Genomic DNA, 22,784 nt, shown 5'->3' with positions numbered 1-22,784 from the left:
CTCCATGTCTGCAGGAGATTAGTTCCAGGATCTCATCCCATAAATTCCCAAATCTGAGGATGCTCAAGTTCTTCATATAAAATGAATATTTGGGCATAACCTATGTACATCCTCTATACACTTTAAATCATCTCTAAAAATCTTAGCCCGGACGTGGTGGGGGCACGCCTGTAATCCCAGCGGACTCACAAAATTGAGGCAAATGGATCACAAGTTCGAAGCCATCAGCAGCAAATTAGCGAGAACCTAAGCAACTTGGTGAGACCTTGTCTCAAAAGAAAAAGTAAAAAGGGCTGGGGAAGTAGCTCAGTGGTAAGGCGCCGCTGGGTTCAATCCCCAGTAAAAACAAAAAAAAAAAAACCCCAAACACCTACAATCTTGGCCGCTACTGAAATCAGGAACCTTCTCCTCTCAACAGTTGTAGGTGAGACTGTTGCTTAGTTTTGGCATGAGTTTAGGTAGGCCCCAAAGATCCTGCCTCCTTCCACAGACGAACCTATCAGCGCTCTCCAAGCTGTGAGCGGCAGCTCCCCAATAGCCAGTGAGTTCCACTCCTTGGAATGAGCCCGCCTATCACTTGTGTCGTCACTCAGTCTCTTAAAAAGATAGGACTAAACTTGGCGCTTCCTCTTAGTTAGCCGGATGGTTTGCGTAGAAACGTGACCGTAAGCCGGATCTTAAAGGGGAGGGAGCAAAGAGGGGCCGGGGCCCTTTAAAACGAGGCAGGCTAGTGCCTGCCCCTTTAAGGGCGGGGCATCCCGACGACTGAATCTGAGCCCCAGATTACCCCGAGTTTCCGTCACAGGCAGTGGGGAAAGGCTCATAGGCTGGGTCCGGGTGCTTGGCGGCGGCGGCCTTATCCCCCCGCTCGTCCTCCCCGGGCCCGGAGACACCCCCTGCTCCAGTCATGCTGAACAGAGTATGGAAGAAGCTGACTACGAAGTGCTATCCGTGCGGGAGCAGCTATTTCACGAGAGGGTCCGCGAGTGCATCGTGAGTGCGGGACCTGGGCAGGAAGGGGTAGAACCAAGGTGGGAGGGCTATGGGTGTTGTGGGAGAGCGAGAAGTTCGGGTCGGAGTGCGACCATCTGTGCTCAGAGCTCCCTCATAGCCTGCTTGGACCAGGAGCGGGCGACGGAGGCTGCGAGCGGGACACAAGGGCCAGTGCCCGGCTGGTGGACCCCTCGTCGGGGTGAGCTGTGCGGTAAACAAAGCCGGTCGGTTTCCGTTCCTCCTGCACGCCCCTCCCCCAACCCTCTCCTTTTCTCCTATGGTGCTGGCGTTTCAAAACGGTGGTGGGTCTTCGGATGCTGAACGTCTGGCGAGTCTGCCTAGTTTGATGGAAAGGAATGGGTTTGATTCAGGGATGGTTAATTTGCGTGTCCTCAAACTGGGCGGAGGGCAACCCCAGCTGAGGATGAATGAAGGGGAGACCTCGTCACATTGAGTTAGATTCCAGGAAAGATTTGGGAGGTGTAGTGGCGGCCGGTAGGAGGAATGGGGGACTTGATAGGTCCTCTCCTACTTTGGAAGAAGTGACGCTTACTGGGTTTGATTCTGAGGTGTCAAGCGTTTCCCCTCTTTTCTCCCCACATTGGTGTTTTTGTTTTTGTTTGTTGTTTGCGTGTGCGCGCGTGTGCTGGGAATTGAATACAGGGCATACCAAGCACAAGCTCTACCGCTCACTGGTTACACCCTCAGCCCCTTAATTGGTATTTCTTTTCTTTTGTTCTTCATTTTCCCGAGCCTCCTCTCCACCTTTCTCTTTTCATTTGTACTGTGGATTGAACCCAGGGCCTCCTGCATACCGTCAAGCTATCTATTACCGACCTACATCCCCTGTCCTTTTTATTTTGAGACAGGGTCTTGCTAAGTTCTAAGTTGTCCAGGCTGACATGCCATTCTTCTGCCTCAGTCTCCGAGTGGCTGGGACTACATGCATGCAATCCCAGCAGCCCCCAGTGGTGTTTCTTAGAAACCCTGCAAGGCTGGATTCTCAGCTTCCCAGTCATTCAGGAATTACCCTTGTGAGGGGTTCCCTTGGTTCTCTTGAGCGCATCTGGCCGCTGTTCCCTACTTCTCATTGCCACTGAACTTACCACACAGCCATGTACTCTTTACTTTGGGGCTAGGGACACCCAGTGGAGTTTAGAGAATTGTATCTTCCCTAGGCCTGCTTTGAATTCTCACCTTTCTCTGTTTCTTCCCCAGAGGTCTCCAGGGTATCCCTTGTTACCAAATAATACTGAAAATGGAAAGGTTTGGAGGCACAGAGAGACGTGTTAGTGAGTCGGGGTGATGGATACTGATGGAGTAATTTTTTCCCAGGCTGCACTCTAGGCCATCCTGGACATCCTCAGATTGGAAAAAGGGTAAAGTGAACCAAGATACAACTAGGTCTGCTCTTATTCCCAAGGACTGGAATGTAGGAAGTACATCAGTCTATGTGTGTGACTCCAATAGAAGTCTACTTTCTAGAAGCCTCCCTTGGGGTTGGGGTAGTGGCTCAGTGGTAGAGCACTTGCCTGGCATGTGTGATGCCCTGGGTTCAATCCTCAGCACTGCATATAAATAAATAAATAAAGGTCCATTCACAACAAAAATATATTAAACAAAAAAGTGGCCACCCTTTAAAAAACAAACAAACAAACAAAAACCTCCCTGTGTGTTTCTTGCATGGTGGTATTGGACATATTGTGGAGGCATGCTTAAACCTTGAGACATTGTAGGGCCAGAGGCCCACATTCCTGGAGAACAGGGAGGGATGAGACCTTGGACCAGAAACAGCCTCCTGGATATCTCCCCCATCCTTTAGTGTCATTAGCTGAGGGCATCAGTGCTGGCCAAGGGCAGCCTAAAGGCTTCTGGTACCTCCCCACCTGGCTCCCATCTTGAGAATAGAAAACAACCTAGCCTCTGCCAGAACTGCGTGGAACTCCAGCCTGACCTTTTGAGCCCTCCCACCTTCCTGGCTATTACGCAAGCCCAGGGCAGGGCACTAGGCTGCAAAAATCTTGCAGCTACAATCTGGTGTCTCCTTGTATTCTGACTCCCTAATGTCAAAAGTTACAACTTTGTCCTAGACCGGTAGCTCTTTTAGATCTCTTCTCTCCTTGTGTAGACAGCTGTATGCAGATTCACTGTAGAGTCTGCTTCTCTTGGGGACTGGCAGACCCATGAGACTGATCATGTCTTTGCCTCCCACAAATGCAGTAACCTCTTGGAACTCTCTGACCTTGATTGTGAATCCAAGCTAACCAGTGGCTCCTCCTCTGGGCAATGGCAGCTGACTTGGGATAGGGTAGGGATGCAATGCATGTACTGATTAACCTGGCCAAGTTCTGCCATAACTGTGAGTTGGAGATCCAGCTACTCAGGGTGTGGGATACTCCTTCAGAGGTCCTGGTATTGGAAGTCACTTCAGGTAGATTCCAGGAGTTTACCACTTAAAGCTGCTGATCCTGGCTTTAGAAACCATGTAGATGTTAGACCCCAACTAAAGCCTAGTCTTAGATTAAATGACACTCTGGTTTGGTCCAGAGCAGATTTAATCTTTTAGGACCCCTTAGTAAACAAAGAGTCTGAATTCCAGCTTGATTTATAAACATGATTCCTACATACTCTCCTGGAGCTTGTTGGCTCATGACACCAGCTGCTGTGGGTTAAGAGTGGAGTGCCAAATCAATGTATACATCTTCCTCTCTTCAAATCTGTTTCTATTTCCAGTAATGTGCTCAAAGTATATTCCCTCTTCTTGTGGACTGTTGTAGATGTGTGTGTGTGTGTGTGTGTGTGTGTGTGTATCTCTAGGAGTTTGTTTTTTGTTTTTTATTTTTGCCTGTTTTCCACTCAGGGTTGGGCTAGATTATTTTCTCTGAGGTTCTTGTAGGGCAGAGCATGGTGCTGTTTTCTGGTGCATGGGACAGCTTCTCTCTGGTCCTTTTTAGAGCCCCCTGAATCTCTGACTTAAAAGGAAGTCAGTGAAAAAGTATACCAGGAAGTATGACCCCAAAGAATTAAGGGAGACTGTTGGGTCTGTGGAATGTATCGAGATTAGAACTTCTCATCCCAGCTCACTTTCTGCCACAGATCTCAATACTTCTGTTTGCAACACTCTACATCCTCTGCCACATCTTCCTGACACGCTTCAAGAAGCCTGCTGAGTTCACCACAGGTATCTGCAACTTCCCTTTCTTCTGCCAGAGTTCCTGTCACTATGGAATCAGCCTTAGGGGATTGGGCGATAGTCCCTACTGGGAAAGCAGAGGTGGCTGTGCTGGGCTGTTCTGGAAACATTGCCTCTTCATACTCCCTTCACAGGCAGGGTCAAGGTGATATAGTGGGAAGTCTAACTGGAAGTGTCTGCAAGCTGCTGGGCAAGTCATGTAGCTTTCCTAGTCCTTAGTTTCTCACAAAATTGACATAACAATGTCTTGTCCACTATCATCGTGCAGACCAAATGAGGACCCTTTCTGAACCTGAAGTGGGCAATGGCAGGATGAATGTTACCATGGGCACACGCTGTGTCATCTCCCCTTGTTCTCCCACACTCAGGACCAAAGACCTCCCTAAACACTGGGACCCCAGGACCTGGTGATGGTAGCCTTTGTCTTTATAGAGAAGCTAAGGGTACTCAGGCTGTAACTTTCCTTCCTGTAGACATGTGATTCGAAAGAGGGACACACTTACCTCAGTCCCTGGCCTCAGCCTTTTTTCCCCTCAGGATTAGCCACCACCCAACAAAGCAGCTGCCATAGTGTAATTCCCCAGGGGACTTTATGAACCTCCCCTTCTCTCTTCTCTTATTTCTCTTTCCCTCATGAAACCACTGATGTAACCAGCCTCACAGATCAGTTGTTTATTGTATCTTGAGTTTACATAGAGGAACCTGTGATGGAAGAGATTTTGGGGACGAGGGAAAAGTCCTGTGATGGAAGAGATTTTGGGGAAGAGGGAAAAGTAGGGAAATTTCTGGTATATATTCTCTCTACCTCAGAACATTGAACTTTAAGCTGCCACCTTAGCTGGATAATAGGTTGTGATATTCAGAGTGTTGAGGGCCTCCTTTAGAACCTCCTTTCCAGGCCGGGCATGGTGGCACAAGCCTGTAATTCAGTGACTCTGGCTAAGGCAGGAGGATCTCAAGTTCAAGGCCAGCCACAGCAATTTAGAGAGATTGTAAGCAACTTAGCAAGACCTTGTCTCAAAATAAAAAATTAAAAAAGGGCTGGGGATGTGACTCAGTGGTTAAGTCCCTCTAGGTTTGATCCCTGGTACCAAAAACAATTAAAAGAAAACCTTGCCAGCACAGTGGCGCATGCCTATAATCCCAGTGGCTTGGGAGACTGAGGCAGGAGGATCTCAAGTTCAAGGCCAGACTCAGCAATTTAGTGAGGCCATAAGCAACTTAGTGAAACCCTGTTTTTAAATAAAATATAAAAAGGGCTGGGGATGTGACTCAGTGGTTAAGTACCCTTAGGTTACCAAAAAAATAAAAAAAATAAAAAAAACTACTTCCAATTATGGAGTAGGGAGGGGGCAGGGGACTTATTTTAACCTTGTTAGCTACAAGAGCTGCCCACTGATGTCCTACCTCTTCTCCATGTCTCTGTCTCTTGCAGTGGATGATGAAGATGCCACAGTCAACAAGATTGCGTAAGTCACTGCTTCAGCACCTGACATCAGTGACCTTTAGGAGGTGATCTAGGGGGCCCCTAGATCATGGGTAAACACCCAATGGAAAGAGTTCCTGCTTCCATCCCATTTCTGGCTTCTTCCGGCTTTACCGCACCCTAGGGACGCTTAGAAAAGCTGCTGTTCCTGTCTCCCTGGTTAGGCCAGGATCTTCTGAGAGTCTCATGGCCAGAAACTATTGGTTGGGGCCTGAGTCACAAGAACTGGCTCCGTCTTGGCTTTACCTCCTAGTGGCCAGTGGTGAGGAGTAGAGTGGGGAGTGCAGCTGATGGAAGCAGCAAGGTATAGAGAAGATGGAAATCCCTGAGGAGAGAGAATTCTTGCTTCTGAGAGGAAGACCCTTACTATAGACTGCTTGTATTCACTAGCATATACAGAGAAAACTAGAGTAGACTCCTGGGTTAGCAACTCTCTACTTTGCTTTTTCCTCTTGATGAACCAGCTAGATAAAAGCATTTTAGCTGATTTAGGGTGGGGCTGATGTAGCTTGGGGCACAGGCCTTGGCTCTTAAGCTGGGTTTTAGCTTTCCTTTATCCACCTTTGCACTAGTACCTTCTTGCAAGGCAGAGCCATGTGGGGTGACCCTGCTCTTTTCCAGGCTGAAAGAGATTAGTCCAGAAATCCACATCCCTTAGCAGAAAAGAGAAGCCATATCCTTAGCTTTGGCATCGCATGTGGCACACCCTATAGGCATGTACAGGAGTACCATGTTCCTGGGGACAGCCTACGAAAATGACATGGAAGGTGATTAGGTGCCCTTGAATGCCTGAGGTTATGCCCATTCCAAGTTCCAAGGCTTCCCTGGAGGTAAAGAGCTAGGGTGGGGTGGCAATAAATAGAGCCCCAGTTGAACAGCTCCTTCCCTAGGTGTCTCATTGCTACAGCTGGTTCTAGAAGCCACAGGTGCCCTTTGGGAAAAATGGGACTCTTGGGCACAGGGCAGTGAATGGGGAACTAAGCAATGACATTGTCTCCTCCTCTGCCCAGGCTTGAGCTGTGTACCTTTACCCTGGCAGTTGCCCTGGGTGCTGTCCTGCTCCTGCCCTTTTCCATCATCAGCAACGAGGTGCTGCTCTCACTGCCACGGAACTACTACATCCAGTGGCTCAATGGCTCCCTCATCCACGGTGCGAGACTGCAGGCTACAACATGGGACTGGGAGTGGGGTAGAGAGGCAGACACAGGCAACCTTGGGCTAATCAGTCATATGTTGCCCCTTTCCTGCCCCACTACATGGCCAGTTCCCTGTGTGTTGCTCCCCTTACTGACTAATCTGCTTTTCCTTTTTGGCTCTAGGCCTTTGGAACCTTGTTTTTCTCTTCTCCAACCTGTCCCTCATATTCCTCATGCCCTTTGCATACTTCTTCACTGAGTCTGAGGGCTTTGCTGGCTCCAGAAAGGTGAGTAGGGGATATAGCAGTCAATTCAGGCAGGAAGCAGAATTGCACTCAATTGAGTCAACCAAAGATTCTTTAATGACAACTGTTTTCAGAGATTTAGTTAGAATTAAGGCAACCAATTAGTCTGAGGCTGTATTGACCATAGAAAGTCATTACAACCTCAGGCCTTATGGGAGCAAAGGGAGGAAATAGTTTCTAGATAGTTAAAGTTGGGAATGTGAGGCGACTCAGCAGAGGAACTCTTGTCTTAATGTCACAGCCTGTATTAAAACCATGGTGCCAAAGGTGGGAGAAAACATGGGAAAAAGTCCCTGAACTGTTTTCCCAACTACCTTCTACTCTCCTGCTGACTCTTCCATTGGGCAAGCAGAACCAAAAGCCAGAGAGCAGAGATTTGTATAATACAGACTTCAGAGTTCATCCTCTCATGGTGGACAAAGATGAGGAATTGATCTGGGGAGGGAATTTGCAAATGAAGTATGCTCAGAATACAGGGTGACCCCAGACTGGGGAGTGGGAGTACAAAGCAACTTATAATAAGAGTGAAACACATTGCTGTCTCTCTTGGTTCCCCAACCCCAGCAGCCATTTCTGATGTCTCCTTTCTTCCCCACATGTCCTGATGTTGACCCTCCTCTATTTTACATGCTGCTTTTCCCTATAGGGTGTCCTGGGCAGAGTCTACGAGACAGTGGTGATGTTAATGCTTCTCACTCTTCTGGTGCTGGGCATGGTATGGGTGGCATCAGCCATTGTGGACAACAACAAGGCCAGCAGGGAGTCTCTGTATGGTGAGAGGCCCAGCTTCTTCCCCCCACTTCCCAGTCAACTGGCTTTTCAGTTGCCTGATGTACCTGTGCCTTGGAACAACTATATCCCTCTACAGTGAAGAAGATTGGCACCGCCTTCCTTAGACTGAAGTTTCAAACCAACGGACTTTTGGCTACATCCAATCTACAGAAATGTTCCACTGGGCCTTTTTTTCCACATTTTTTTTTTTTTTTTTAAAACTGGCGCAGTACTGTTGTAAATAATGGTGGGATTTGTTGTTACATATTCATACATATACGCAGTATAATAATACCCATGCAGTAATTTTTAAAAAACAAATGAATCAATTGCTAACATTTTTAAATTGGTAGGTTTCCTGTTATCCAGATATCTGACTTTGCTTGACAAGGGGGAGAATCTGGCTATGCTAGTCCCTGGTGACTGAGGCTAAAGAGCATTTTTGCCCTTTAGATAGTAGGGCTTAGGATATTCAGTTTACTATAGTCCCCTCCATTCACTCTTCTAATGCTGGGCCAGCTCTCCTCATTTGCATTTATTGTCTAATCTGTGAGCATTTGTTTCATGTCCTTGTCTATACTCTTGAGGCCTAAGAGTATAGACAAGGACATGAAACAAATGTCCTTGTAAGGAGGAAAGAGATGAACTAACATGACTTTTTTACCTTTAGACTTCTGGGAGTACTATCTCCCCTATCTCTACTCCTGCATCTCCTTCCTTGGGGTCCTGCTACTCCTGGGTAAGTATGCAGGATTTGGAAAGTAATGGTAGGGTCTTTGGGCCAGAAGAGCCAGGGTGGAAGGAGAGGGATTGGGGGTGGGGTGGGAGGAGAGTTAGAGGGGTGTAGATAAGGGTCTGACAGATGACTGGCTCTTGTCCCCACAGTGTGTACTCCACTAGGTCTCGCCCGCATGTTCTCAGTCACTGGGAAGCTGCTGGTCAAGCCCCGGGTATGTAGTACTCTTGCCTCTTAATGGTGAAAAGCTTAACTCTCACAAAGCTGGGGCCAAACAATGAAACAATCTTGTTTCACTGCACAACCTGCAAAGGGCCACAGTCTTTGTTGGCTTCTGCATCATTTACCCCTATCATCTGGAGCTGGTCACCTGACATGCAAGGCAGAACTCAAAGCAACTGGGAGGAATTGGACAAACTTGCTGGCCACAGGGTAGTGAATGAGGGTTGGGGGAAGGTCTGGGACTGTAGAGCCCTGGGATGAACAAGGTTTTCCCGGAGCCCTCCATCGGGAGCCTCCGACTGTTCTTCCCTTTACTGTGCCCTCAGTTGCTGGAAGACCTGGAAGAACAACTGTACTGCTCAGCCTTTGAGGAGGCAGCTCTGACCCGTAGGATCTGTAGTGAGTTGTAATTCTCCCTAATTTAGGTAGTAGTCTTGGCTTGGGCAGGGGCTGCAGGACGTGGGGGGCAGCATGGTCTTCTCTGCCCTCAGATCCCACCTCCTGCTGGCTGCCTTTAGACATGGAGCTGCTGCACAGACAGGTCCTGGCTCTGCAGACACAGAGGGTCCTGTTGGGTATGTATATTGGTAGGGCTGGGAATACTTGGGTTTCTCCAACAATAGCAACTACTTGTTTTGAGTACTTGCTAACAGCCTCCCTTACTTATCTACACAGAGAAGCGGCGGAAGGCATCAGCCTGGCAGCGGAACCTGGGCTACCCCCTGGCCATGCTGTGCTTGCTGGTGCTCACAGTGGGTATACTAGTGTTGGTGGGAATGGAGAGTGGGCCCTTGAGTACTTCAGTTCCCTCAGAGGGCACAAAGAGATGCAAGGACCTGGTTATCATCAATAATAATAGTTGTCACTGTTTTTTTTTTTTTTTTTGGTACTAGGAATTTAACCCAGGGGCACTTACCACTGAGCTATATCCCCACCCCTTTTTATTTTTTATTTGAGACAGGTCTTACTAAATTGCTGAGGACCTGGCTGAGTTCTGAGTCTGGCATTGAACTTGGGATCCTCCTGCCTGAGCCTCCCAAGTTGCTGGGATTACAGGTGTGCACCACTGCCTCTAGTGTGAGAGCTTACTTTGTGTCCTTCCCTGTACTGAAATATCAGTCCCCATTTTCTGGATGAAGAAACAGAAGTAGCCATCCAGGTACTGTGTTGCACATCTGTAATCTCAGTGACTCAGGAGGCTGAGGCAGGAGGATCACAAGTTTGAGACCATCCTCAGAAACTTATCAAGATCCTGTCTCAAACTAAAGAAAAAAATAAAAAAGGGCTAGGGGTATAGCTCAGTGGTAAAGAGCCCCTGGGTTCAATCCCTAGTACCAAAAAAGGGAAAAAATGGAAAGAAAAAAGAAACAGAAGTAACTTGTCCTGAATCAGAGCCATTGAGTAGTTGTGCAGGTTTGCCCTGGAATCAGAAAAAGGGTTAAAATCTAATCCATTCCTCCCACTAGACTTAGAATTAGAGAAAGATGTACTTTTTTTTTTTTTTTTTTGCAGTGCTGGGAATCTAACTTGGGGTCTCACACATGGTAGCTAGGCAATGCTTACCACTGAGCTACACTCTCAGCTCCATAGTTCCATAGTCACTTTTTTTCTAGTTAGCCTTCTTGCAATCCTATCTGGAAGCACTGTGTCTGATAATATCCTCAGATGTGCTCTGTTGCTAATAATACCCTTGAGAAGGTCTTCTACAGCTAATTGGAAGCAGATATAGGCTTGGAAACTGAAAATGTTAGACTAGAGTCTCTGCTCTTACCATTGAACTCTGGACACAAATGTGGGCCAGGGCAGGAATGGGAGTCTGTGACCTTGCTTCACACAGGGTCTGTCTGTGCTCATTGTGGCCATCCACATCCTGGAGCTGCTCATTGATGAGGCTGCCATGCCACGAGGCATGCAGGTATTGACCGCCCTTCTGTGCCTTTGGGAAATGCTCAAGAAAGTTTGGGGAGAGGGGCAGAAGCTGAGGACAAAGGAAAGGCTGGGTATGGGATGGTGCTGATGAGGGAACACATCTCAGTGATCCTACTCTACCACATAGGGTGCCTCCCTGGGCCAGGTCTCCTTCTCCAAGCTGGGCTCCTTCGGTGCCATCATCCAGGTTGTACTCATCTTGTATCCTTCTTGAACTTGCCATTGCCTTGTTCCTCAAACCTGTCTCCTGGGACTGTAGACAGAATTCCTCTGGGACTATCTCTGTGGGGTCTGGGGGAGAGTGATGCAGTAGAGTGTAAGTCTTCACCAACCTTGGGATCAGAAAGAAAGAAAAGACTTGATGTGATCAAGGCATGGTGTCTCATGCCTGTAAATCCAGTCACTTGGGAGGCTGAGGTAAAAGGATGTGGGTTCAGGGTTAGCCTCAGCAACTTAGTGAACACAATCCCAAAATAAAAAATAAAAAGGGCTGGAGTTGTAGCTTAGTGGTAGAGTATCTCTGGTTTTAATTCCCAGTACCAAACAAATCAATTAACAAATAAACAAGAGGGCTGGGAGAGTGATGTCTATTTGAGATCAAGAATTCATTAATCCTTGAAAGCATGGTCATTTCTTCCCTAACCTGGTGACAGTTACCTGATGGTGTCCTCGGTTGTGGGTTTCTACAGCTCTCCACTTTTTGGGGGCCTGCGACCCAGGTGGCATGACACAGCCATGACTCAGGTAGCTGGGAAAGAGGAGGGGAAGCTTCCTGGGGGCATGGGTGGGTTACTAGGTGCTGGCAGCTCTGCTACCTTCGCTTCTCTTTCCCTGCTACCACTCAGATAATTGGGAACTGTGTCTGTCTCCTGGTCCTAAGCTCAGCACTCCCTGTCTTCTCTCGAACCCTGGGTAAGTAGCAAAAGGAGATAAGGGAAGTGGCCTATTTTTCAGTACCTACTGATGTTAGCAAATATATATATGTTTTATAATATAGTATATATATATATAATTGTTTTTAAAATATATGTGTATTTTTTTCTAATTTCCCATAACAAAACTATGAGAAGATTATTACCCTGTTATACAGATGGGGAAAACAAGGTTCTATAAAGTGCCTGTGCTAAACTTTAGAGTACTCTTTTTTTTTTTTTGCTACAGGGGATTTAATCCAGGGGTGCTCTACCACTGAGCCACATCTCAGCCTTTTTATTTTTTATTTTGAGACAAGGGCCTAATATAGAAAATAAAAAGGACTGGGGCCTCACTAAGTTGACTAGCTGAGGCTGACCTTGAACTCATGATCCTCCTGCCTCAGCTTCCTGAGCCACTTCGATTACAGGTGTGTGCTGCCATGCCTGGCTCAAAGCTTTTTGTTTTTTAAATATTCGCTATACTCCACTGCCTTCTCCCATATACTTCCACTTTTTGGTGGGGAAGCACTGCGTTTCCCTAAGTCTTCCTTCTGGGTAGATCATTTGATAAACATTTTCCTTCACAAGCATGAGATCCTGAGTTCAATCACCCTCACAGATTCTCATGCAAAAAATGAGGCACAAAGAATCTAATGAATTGACCCAGAGTTATACAGCTAGCTAGAACCCTTGTCTCCTAAACCCCAAACCAGTGGCTTTATTCACATACTGGGGTGACAAATAATATCCTCAGTCCTTTTCCTGCCTTTAGAGCTTTGGTCTAGAAATAACTAGTATAAAAGTTCAAGGGGCTGGGGCTATAGCTCAGTTGGTAGAGTGCTTGCCTCACAAGCACAAAGCCCTGGGTTCAATCCCCAGCACCACCAAAAAAAAAAAAAAGTTCAAAAGTGCTGGGCATGGTGGTGCATACTTGTAATCCCAGTGGCTGGGGAGGCTGAGGCAGGAGGATTACAAATTCAAAGCCAGCCTCAGCAGATTAATGAGCGCTAAGGCAACTCAGTGAGACCCAGTCTCTAAATAAATATAAAAGGGCTTGGGGATTAAGTACCCCTGGTTTCAATACCCAATACCAAAAAAAAAGTTCAGAAGTGTAACTTGTTCACCCAGAATAGTATGGGAGCTGCAGAGGTAACAATCCCTGTTCTGTTCCACACCATTACCACATTACCCTCTAGAGTATAGAGTATAATGATTTTGTATTTCAGTCAGCTTTTTTGGGGGGATGGGGGAGGGGGTACCAGGGATTGAACCCAGGGGCTTTTAACCTGAGCCACATCCCCAACCTTTTTTATTTTTTGAGACAGGGTCTCACTAAGTTGCTGAGGGTGGCTTTGGACTTCCTATCCTCCTGCCTCAGCCTCCCAAGCTACTGAAATTAAAGGCATGTGCTACCCCACCCAGTTTCTGTTTTGTTTTTAAGCTTACATGGGTTGAGTATCCCTTATTTGAAATGCTTGGAACTGGGAGTGTTTTAGATTTTGAATTTTTCGTGTTTTGGTATATTTACATGGATTTTACTGGTCAAGCATTCCTAATATAAATCCAGAGTGCTTCAACAGCTGGGCACAACTGTAATTCTAGCAATTTTGGAGGCTGAGGCAGAAGAATTGCAAATTCAAGACTAGCCTCAGTAACTTAGCAAGACCCTATCTCAAAATAAAAAATAAAGGACTGGGAATGTGGCTCAGTGGTAGGGCACCTTTATGTTCCTTCAATCCCTGGTACCACAAAAACAAAATGCTCCAACAGTTGGATTTTGGGGGATTTCAGATTTGGGATTTGTGGATTAGGGTTTGTACTCTCCACTGTCCATTTATATTTATGACATGGGATTTTAGTAGGAAAGAAGGCTTGTGGGTTCACCAATTAGTTCTTTTGGATGCAGGTAAGAGTATTTAAGTAGGAGGTTCCAATTTATGATAATATTTTTAAGGGCCTATTAAGTGTTAGATAGTGTGTGGCTCATAGAGGGCTTTATGTGTGTCGTCTTGTTTATTTCTTATAATTGCATTCTTTTCTTTGTTTTACAGTTGAGGAGAATGAGGCACAGTTTAAGGAGCTTGTTCTGGAGCACATGGGACATAGAAGTTGTTGGGATATAAACCAAAGCAGTCTGATCATAGTCTAAGCCCTTAGCTACCCCACTGCTCTGTGTACTAAAGAAGACTTGGTGACCAGCTAGTAGATTTTTAGCCTAGAAACAAGTTGCAGGCCTGGGAGCTCCTAGGGACATCTGAAGCCAGAGAGAGGCCCCATGGAGAAGAATAAACCAGACTCCAGGAGAGATGTTAGAGCAAGCTTAGCTGCTGACAACTTCCTTCAACAGCCCTGAGCTGGCCTTGGAATGGGGCTTGAGAGGTGGTAGTAATACATGCACAGGAGAGGCCAAACTGTCAATTGCAGTATTGAGATATGGCCACCAGGAGGCAACAAAGTTGGGCTTTCAACGAGAGAGGGGTTGAGAAGCCCCCTTCTCATCCTGGCTTTTGTACTTCAGGGCTCACTCGCTTTGACCTGCTGGGTGACTTTGGACGCTTCAACTGCTGGGTAATTTCTACATCGTGTTCCTCTACAATGCAGCCTTCGCTGGCCTCACCACACTCTGTCTGGTGAAGGACCTTCACTGCAGCTGTGCGGGCAGAGCTGATCCGGGCCTTTGGTGAGAAGGCGTGGGAGGTGCAGGCTGGTAGGGTGGTTATATGATAGGGCTCTAGACAGGAGTCATTCCTGTTGGGGGAGGGCTTGCTTCTTGTTTTCTATGTAACATATCTCATCCACCCATTCTGTACCCTGGTTGTCTTATCCCTGAGGGACTAGATCTAAGCTGTCCTTCGAGTGCCTACCTCCCTCACTCCTCCAGGGCTGGATAGACTACCGCTGCCTGTCTCTGGTTTTCCCCGGACATCCAGGAAGACCCAGCACCAGTGACCTCCAGATGGGGATGGGAGGGAGAAAACTGGACACTGCCATCTGCTGCCTAGGCCTGTAGGGGAGCCCAAGGGTGGTTGGACCTCAGGACCTGGAATCTGAAAGGGTGGGTGGCAGAGGGGAGCTGAGCCATCTGCACTGTTGCATAATCTGAGCCAGAGTTTGGGACCAGGCACCCTGCTTTCCAGACCTAACTGTGGCCTCAGCATAGGGTGGGCTGGTTGACTGGATCTGGCTCCTGGTCCCAAATCTGTTTACACATCAATCTGCCTCACTGCTCTTCCGGGCCATGCCCGTAGTCATGTTTACATGATTTGATGTGCAATAGGGTAGGGTGGGGGTGGGAGGGACTGGGCCAGGGGCAGACTTGAGAGGCAGGTTGTCTCCCTTGCCTCTGTTCCAGCAAGCCTAAGCACTGTGCTATCCTAGAGGGACTTTGGACCACTGGAGAAAATGGGGGCAATTGGGTGGAAGAGGCTGCACCCATCAGCAATAAAGTTGATCCCAGGGTTTGCTTTGGTTTTTTTAAAGAGCCTGTCTCTGTATCTATTTGAACAGCCTTGCTCCCACCAGTCCTGAGCCTACCATCTGAGAAAACGGATCTTACCACCATCCTTTTCCTTCCCTTCTATCTGCATTCTCAGTGTCCTTTGGGTACATAGATCTAGTATTAGGCCATACAGTTGGCAGTGGGAAGCTTCTTTTCCCTTTGTTTTGCTTTAAAACTGGCTGGTCCCCTGCTCTTCCTTATACCCATGACCTTGTTTTTGTACCTTTGGAATTGGGGGTTGTAGGACATGAGCACAGGAATAAGATAACCTCCTCTATATACTCAACTTTCAGTCCTGTCCTCCCTGATGTCACAGTTGGTATAGACTAAAAGAAGTGACTGCCAGGAGCAGTGGCACGTGCCTGTAATTCCAGTAGGTTTGGGAGACTAAGACAGAAGGATTGCAAGTTCAAGGTCAACCTCCGCAACTTAGCGTGGCCCTAACCAATTTAGTGAGACCCTGTCTGAAAAAATAAAAAGGGCTGAGATGTAGCTCAGTTGTAAATTGCTCCTGAGTTCAATCCTCAGTACCCCTCCCCTCCCAAAAAAATGACAGGCTTTTTTTTTTTTTTTTAACCTTTGTTTTAATTATTTTTTTAATGTGCTGAGGATTGAACCCAGTGCCTCACACATGCTAGGCAAGTGCTCTACTACTAAGCCACAACCCCAACCCCTGACAGGGTTTTTTGTTTGGTTTTGGTACTGAGGATTGAACTCAGCTGCAGTTGGCCACTGAGTAACATCCCCAGACCTATTTTGTATTTTATTTAGAGAAAGGTTCTCACTGAGTTGCTTAGTACCTCACTTTTGCTGAGCCTGGCTTTGAACTTGCGATCCTCCTGCCTCAGCCTCTGGAACTGCAGGGATTACGGGCTTGCACCTGACAGGTCTAGCCCTGACAGGGTTTTGATTCCTACTTCAAAGAAGAACCTAATTTCATCTTTGTAGAGGCTCTCATTTCCTTGAAGTCTCCTTGCTATGTTGGGAGTTAGGGACAAAATTTCTGCTTGGGTTTATACAGATTGTTTACTGCATAATTTATAGGACCGCTGTTTACCTCACAGTAGATGCATATGTAGTTATAACTTTTTTTTTTTTTTCCTGGATTGAACCCAGAGCACTCTACCACTGAGTTACATCCCCATCCCTTTTTTTTTTTTTTTTTTTTTTTTTTGAGATGGAGTGTCACTATGTTACCCAGATTGGCCTCAAATTTGTGATCCTTCTGCCTCAGTCTTCCAAGTAGCTGGGATTACAAAAATGTACCACTTTTTCTCTCTGTGTCTCTATTTATCTATCTTGGTGCTTGGGAGCAAATCTCTTCACAGCCTCACATATTGCTAGGCAGGTGCTATACCACTGACTTACACCCCAGCCTGCATGACCGTTTTCTTATAATTGAAAATCAAATGCTTTGAGGAAGGGTTGCTTTTTTTCTAACATACACAAAGTTGGTATGAGTGCCAGCCATGGAGCTGGGTGAGGGGAGGGTGAGTATTGGATTAAAAAAAAGTATAGATTTCACAAATGCTTGCTGAGCACCCTACTGTAAGCTAACCACTTAACCTTGGAGATACATGATAAGTTTGTACTTAAATGCTTTGTCCAGAAGGATAGCAGATATTCTAACACTTTACTAGCATAGCAGTCAATTGCTGCCTCTTATGGGAATGCAGATGGGCAATATTGGAACATCAGGAAAGATTTCTTAGAGGAAGAGATTTATAAATGTTAGAAATAGGTGGGTGAAGTGCCTCTGAGATGAGACCTGAGTAGCTTGAAGTAGAGTTCCAAAGAGAACTGAGGCTACAGACGTGCCTACCTGGAAGGTGAAGGGGAATGATCATTAGCCTTCTACAGACTGGGACTTCTGTTAAGTGTCCACTGCCCATCAACAACTTCAAATCGCAAGTTATTCGTTTGAAAAATGAGAAGGCACAAAAGTTGAAAGTCCTAAACAGAAGTATAAATACCAGGCTCTGTTCCTGATTTGGTGGGAGTTCCCACTGGAAGACTATAAAGTTACTAGGGAAAATGGTCCCTGGGATCCGTTCCTCCCATTCCTGGTCACTGCTAAGTGTGAAAAGAAAAATGGGGGGAGGTCTGGGGAGAAGCACAGAGAAGGGAGGCTCTGGTTGTATGCCCAAAGGGCTTGGCTGGCCTTGAGCAGAAATTGGAACTCATACTTCCTGGATGACAGCAGAGGGCATGGCCTGCCAGGGTAGGCTTTGGGAGAGCAAAGACCAATTCAAGCATCAGAGAATGGTTTAGTTCCAAATTTAGGCTTGGAGGTAGAAGGATGCTTATCCAGGCAGCCAAGGACTGTAAAGCTACAAGGATTTCCTAGGCAGGTGCCTGCATGGTTTCCAGGATGGGACACACTTCAGTCGCGAAATGGAACAGTGGTGACCGGTTAGATCCCCCGCTGGGGTGGGAGGGGGCGGGACGGTCCTGGCAGGGGGGCGGGGGGCGGGGCTACTTAAGGCGGAGTCCGGCATTCTGGCAGCACAGGATGTTGGGCAGCAGAGACTGGTCGGGCTGGCATTCACCCACGACCCCCCTTCCCTGCCATGGTGGTCCATCAGTAGCAGGTTCCAGACTACCCCAGCCCCCCAGGACCTTTGGGCAGACCCAGCGACAGCCAGGTGCGCAAAGCCACAGGAGCTCTAGGACAATCTGGGGGCAGTTCTGCCTGTTGTGCTCGCTTATGCCTGTGGAGATGCCCAACTGACAGGAGAGCGAGTGAGGACTAGAACGCTCCCTTTTGACCCAAGCCTGCTGCACCCATGGCGCTGCCGGTCAGTCTGTTACCCCTGTGCTGCTTGGCACTTTTGGCATTACCTGCCCAGAGCTGTGGGCCGGGCCGTGGACCTGTTGGCAGGCGCCGCTACGTGCGCAAGCAGCTTGTGCCTCTGCTCTACAAGCAATTTGTGCCCAGCGTGCCGGAGCGGACCCTGGGAGCCAGTGGGCCAGCGGAGGGAAGGGTGGTAAGGGGTTCCGAGCGCTTTCGGGACCTCGTGCCCAACTACAACCCCGACATCATCTTCAAGGATGAGGAGAACAGTGGCGCCGACCGCCTGATGACGGAGGTAAGGAGGGCCTCTCCCCACCTGCGCCAGGGCATCCCCAACTTCTCAGTTTTCCTATGGCAGCTTGGGAGAGTGAGCCGGGCTTCATCTACAGAGACCTTAGTCTTAAAAGACCTCCCCTAGTCAATCCCCTTTAAAGTAAGAACCTGGCTGGCTGGAGAGTGGTTAGAGGTATCCCAACAGGGAGAGGCTGGGATGGGGAGGGAGAGGAGGGGTTGACTAGTGAGAGTGAAGCTGGGAGAGGCAGGGAGGGCGGGGAAAGGAGGATGGCGGCAGGCGAGACGGGAAATGGCTGAGGCGTGGACCGGGGGTCAGCCACCGAGCCAGGCAGGAAGGGCTGGGGTGAGCTGGGGGCCAGGAGCTGGCTGGGCAGCAGACAGAAGGCTCTACCCCTTAGACTGGCTCCTAACCTGATTGTGGAAAAGGTTTCTGAGCAAAGAGACTGAAGGGGGCCGTGAACGGGGTGGCCAAGAATCAGGTCACCAGGCTATATACCTGAGAAGGGACTGGGCAGGAATTGTCTTTGGGATAGGAGAGGTTTCCTAGAAGAAGGACAAGGCTATTCTAGAGTCTAAATGGCAGTCTTGGGGTAAAAAGCAGTCCTCAGTGAAAAGAACAGATGGGCTCACCTGAGCATCAAAGGTCCTCTGGGTTCCCCAAGCTCAGTTTAGCTCAGAGGCTTTCCTTCAAATTAAAGAATTAATTAAACCACCATTAGTGAGCATCTCCTGTGGACTGATACTGAACCAACCTTGGTGATATGTGCTATACCTTGGAAGAGAAGAACCACCTCTGGCAAGTGATAATACCAGAACTCAAAGGAAACTTGGAAATCACATTCCTCCAACCTCCTACCCCGACTCCTCACTTTAAATCTTAGAGCTGGGTCCCAGGAGGAAAAGCAGTTTAATCAAAGTCTCACAACTAATTACTGGCATTGCTGGGACTAGAATTCAGGACTCCTGATTCCAAGTCCTATACACTTTCCATTACACCACCTAATTGTGTATGGAGTGGGGAGGTGGGGGGAGAGGGAGGGGTACGGATTTCCTCCCATTAATTGCCATAGTTTTCCAGGTTACTTGTTAGGAAAACCTGTCAAGAGGAAAAAGAATTTCTTCTTGCTCCTGTACTGAAAGCCTTTTTCCTACCCAGAGATTGGGAAGGGACTATTCCTTTTTTCCCTCCTTGGTCATGGGACATTATGGCCCTTTACTCTGGCTGCCACCTGCAGCAGAGGAGGCAGAACAAGGGACAAGCTCAGGAGGGCCTCTGACAGGCCTGGGAACCCCCTCAGTCCTGCTTATCTCCCACACCCTGGCTGCAAAAGGCCTCCATTGAGTTGGCTCTGCACTGGGCTGCTGCCCCCGCAGGTCAGGGCCTCCTTAGGGGACAAAACGACAAGAAGTTGGAAGGAGCTACTGTTTTTTCCTGTTCGCTCTCCCTTCACATCCCCAACCCTACAGTTGCAGAGGTGGAGATGACTAGAGAAGGATGGGAGAGTGGGGTGGATCCCCCTGGCAGTTTAGGAGAAAACCAAGCCTGAGATGAGGAGTCTAAGAGGAAAGAAGAAAAGGAAACTGTCCTCTGCGCTCCTCCCGCGATGTCCGTGCTATGGTGCGCGCCAAGGTCTCCAGCTCCCAGACAGGAGAGGCCAAGATAACTGTGGCCTCACTCCCCCGGGTGCAGACTTCCAGCCGCTGCTCCTTTTCCTCCTCTTCACTCCACCCTGCAGGGGGCCCCCCAGATCCGTGCAAGGGCAGCGCCGGGTATTCTCAGGTGCTACTCCCACGAGCATCTCTGCACAGAGATTGAGGACAGTTTAAAGCTCTGTAGGCTGGCGGATCCTTAGCTGGAACTGGGAGGACTGGTCACGCTGGGGGAGGGGACCTGGCGGGCCAGAGCAGGGATGGGAGGCGCGGCTTTCTGCCCTTTCCTCTCTCTGAGCCGAGGCGGCTGAAAAGCTCCTTTGTGGCTGGAGCTGCTGAGTCCGCTTCTCCAGGCGCGTTCCCGGCCTCGGCCCGGGATTCTCGCTCAGTTAAGTCATCCTGGAGAATGGCCATTGTACTTCGAGCGGCCCCCGCCACCCAACCCTTTTTCCTGCAGCCTTGATCCTGCGGTTTCTCTTGGGCACCTCTGTGGGGGGCACCCAGACCACGAAAGGGTTAATGCTAGAGGCTGAAAGGAGGAGGAGGAAGGAAGGAAGGAAGGAAGCGATGCCCAGTGCCAGGGAAGGCCAGGGGAGGCAATGAAACAAAAGATGAATCAGGCGGAGGGAGGGCAGCCAGGGCCTGGGGCGGGGACCAGGCTCAAACAGGGGCTCCTCTTGGGGAGCTAGGCCCTTCCTAACCAAACTTCCACCCACCCTCTCAACTTAGGTCGGGCTGAGGTCCCAGAACAAATAGGGGCGAAGGGCAGCCATTTAAAATAGAGAAAGAGCTAGGTATGGGCGTCCCCTCTTAACCTCAGCGGTGACCCCACAGTTCCCCGACAATGCCCTGGCAAAGGAGTGCAGATTGACCACTACACCTGTTCAAATCCTCACTTGCCCAGGACACTCAAAAACTGGGATGGAATGGAGTGGGGCCTGAGAACAAAGAATCAACGCTCCTATTCAAATCTTTTCGCCCCAGTTGTAATGATAGTGGTAGTGGGGAGACTAACTCCTTTACTCCCTGCCAGCGTTGTAAGGAGCGGGTGAACGCGCTGGCCATTGCAGTGATGAACATGTGGCCTGGAGTGCGCCTACGAGTGACGGAAGGCTGGGATGAGGATGGCCACCATGCTCAGGATTCACTCCACTACGAAGGTCGTGCCCTGGACATCACCACCTCTGACCGCGACCGCAATAAGTATGGTTTGCTGGCTCGCCTGGCAGTGGAAGCCGGCTTCGACTGGGTCTACTACGAGTCCCGAAACCATGTCCACGTGTCTGTCAAAGCTGGTACAGTAGGTGGGGGGTGGTAAGGTCCGCCTAAAGATGTCCCCATTAATCTATAATAGTCCTGTTGCTACCCTAGGGGAGACCAACTGGGAATTAGTGTTGTAAACCACCCTTTCCACTTCTGCCCAGATTGGGGACAGATCCGTGGGAAATTGTACCATCCAGAACTGGATGAGGTCTGCATTGGGCTAGACCCATATTTTTGAAAATCTACCACCGTTCTGGAGCCACTAGTCTTGATTCAGCCCTATCCGTGTTTTTTCCTTGCAGATAACTCATTGGCCGTCCGGGCCGGCGGCTGTTTTCCGGGAAATGCCACCGTGCGCCTGCGGAGCGGCGAGCGGAAGGGGCTGCGGGAACTGCATGGCGGAGACTGGGTGCTGGCAGCGGACGCCACAGGCCGGGTGGTGCCCACGCCGGTGCTTCTCTTCCTGGACCGGGACTTGCAGCGCCGGGCCTCGTTCGTGGCTGTGGAGACCGAGAGGCCTCCGCGAAAACTGTTGCTTACGCCCTGGCACCTAGTGTTCGCTGCTAGAGGGCCGGCGCCCGCGCCGGGCGACTTTGCACCGGTGTTCGCGCGCCGGTTACGCGCTGGAGACTCAGTGCTGGCGCCTGGCGGTGACGCGCTTCGGCCGGCGCGCGTGGCCCGCGTGGCGCGAGAGGAAGCGGTGGGGGTGTTCGCGCCACTTACTGCTCATGGGACAGTGCTGGTCAATGACGTCCTGGCCTCCTGCTACGCGGTTTTGGAGAGTCACCAGTGGGCTCACCGCGCCTTTGCTCCCTTGCGCCTGCTGCACGCACTGGGGGCGCTGCTCCCCGGCGGTGCAGTCCAGCCGACTGGCATGCATTGGTACTCGCGCCTCCTCTATCGCTTGGCAGAGGAGCTGCTGGGCTGAGCGCCCCAGGCATAGAAACCTTGAGACGCTTGATGAAACCCGATCGTGCTGACTGAGATCTGGGGATGTGGGCAACAGGCGATGACGATTGGGAGGGTGGGAGGGTAAGGGAGAAAGGGGGCTATATGGAACTGCCTGCTTTAGGGCCAACTTTCAACAGAAAGGAGGTGATTTCTGGTCCTCGATAGGTGGGGTTGAAGGTGGGCACCCTTAACGAGGACTGTTTAGCCTCTTCTTCCCCAGTGCCTCAGCCCCACCGATAATTTTATTTTATTTACTATTTATAAATTGTAATATAACGATCTGCTTGCCCAGCAGCCAAGATGAGGCTGCCGTCGGACTACAACATTGCTTTAACACAGTGTGACACAGCTAGCCAATCTGACCTCCCTCATTTTCCTGCAGGTGGGCTAATAAAAGGAAGACTTTCAGGAGTTTATTGGAAAACACCTCCATTCAGAGGGTAATTCAACTCCAGAGAAAGAGAGAGGGAGGGCGAGGGAGAGAGAGGGGGCAGAGAAAAGAGACCAACCTTACTTCTGGCTCTGCCTCCTTCCTCAGCAGCATCTTTGGGACCCTATTCCTCCTTTCAGAGGCATGTCCCAATGCACCAGCAAAAAAAGACCAGCAGAGCCAGGCGCGGTGGCACACTCCTGTAATCCCAGTGTCTC

At 49.2% G+C, this 22,784-nt stretch overlaps 2 protein-coding genes across 2 annotated transcripts; both read left to right on the top strand.

Moving 5' to 3' along the window:
- The first annotated feature begins 681 nt into the window (after positions 1-681).
- Positions 682-15,478, top strand: Lmbr1l (limb development membrane protein 1 like). Its single transcript, XM_047551091.1, is given in 19 exon segments — positions 682-993; positions 4,090-4,174; positions 5,622-5,655; positions 6,683-6,822; positions 6,992-7,095; positions 7,760-7,886; positions 8,555-8,623; positions 8,770-8,834; positions 9,169-9,241; positions 9,334-9,417; positions 9,518-9,594; positions 10,680-10,757; positions 10,899-10,972; positions 11,425-11,515; positions 11,617-11,683; positions 14,204-14,245; positions 14,248-14,321; positions 14,323-14,365; positions 14,567-15,478. Coding segments are annotated over 19 exon segments (1,467 nt in total). The 5' UTR covers positions 682-921; the 3' UTR covers positions 14,635-15,478.
- Positions 15,479-17,732: 2,254 nt separating this feature from the next.
- Positions 17,733-22,191, top strand: Dhh (desert hedgehog signaling molecule). Its single transcript, XM_047550656.1, has 3 exons — positions 17,733-18,273; positions 20,956-21,217; positions 21,488-22,191. The coding sequence occupies exons 1-3, from the start codon at positions 17,971-17,973 to the stop codon at positions 22,111-22,113; spliced, it is 1,191 nt and encodes a 396-aa protein (XP_047406612.1). The 5' UTR covers positions 17,733-17,970; the 3' UTR covers positions 22,114-22,191.
- The last annotated feature ends 593 nt before the right edge of the window (positions 22,192-22,784 follow it).

Source organism: Sciurus carolinensis, chromosome 4, assembly GCF_902686445.1.
Source record: "Sciurus carolinensis chromosome 4, mSciCar1.2, whole genome shotgun sequence".
Lineage (NCBI taxonomy): Eukaryota > Metazoa > Chordata > Mammalia > Rodentia > Sciuridae > Sciurus > Sciurus carolinensis.
Note: the sequence above shows the minus strand (reverse complement) of the source record. Positions and strands in the feature narration are given on the sequence as shown.

What these genes read in the sequence shown, in the direction of transcription:
- Dhh (XM_047550656.1), top strand. Translation starts at nt 17,971, where the DNA reads ATGGCGCTGCCGGTCAGTCTGTTACCCCTGTGCTGCTTGGCACTTTTG. An exon ending in CCGACCGCCTGATGACGGAG is followed by an intron (nt 18,274 to 20,955) that starts GTAAGGAGGGCC and finishes ACTCCCTGCCAG; the next exon opens with CGTTGTAAGGAGCGGGTGAA. An exon ending in CCACGTGTCTGTCAAAGCTG is followed by an intron (nt 21,218 to 21,487) that starts GTACAGTAGGTG and finishes TTTTCCTTGCAG; the next exon opens with ATAACTCATTGGCCGTCCGG.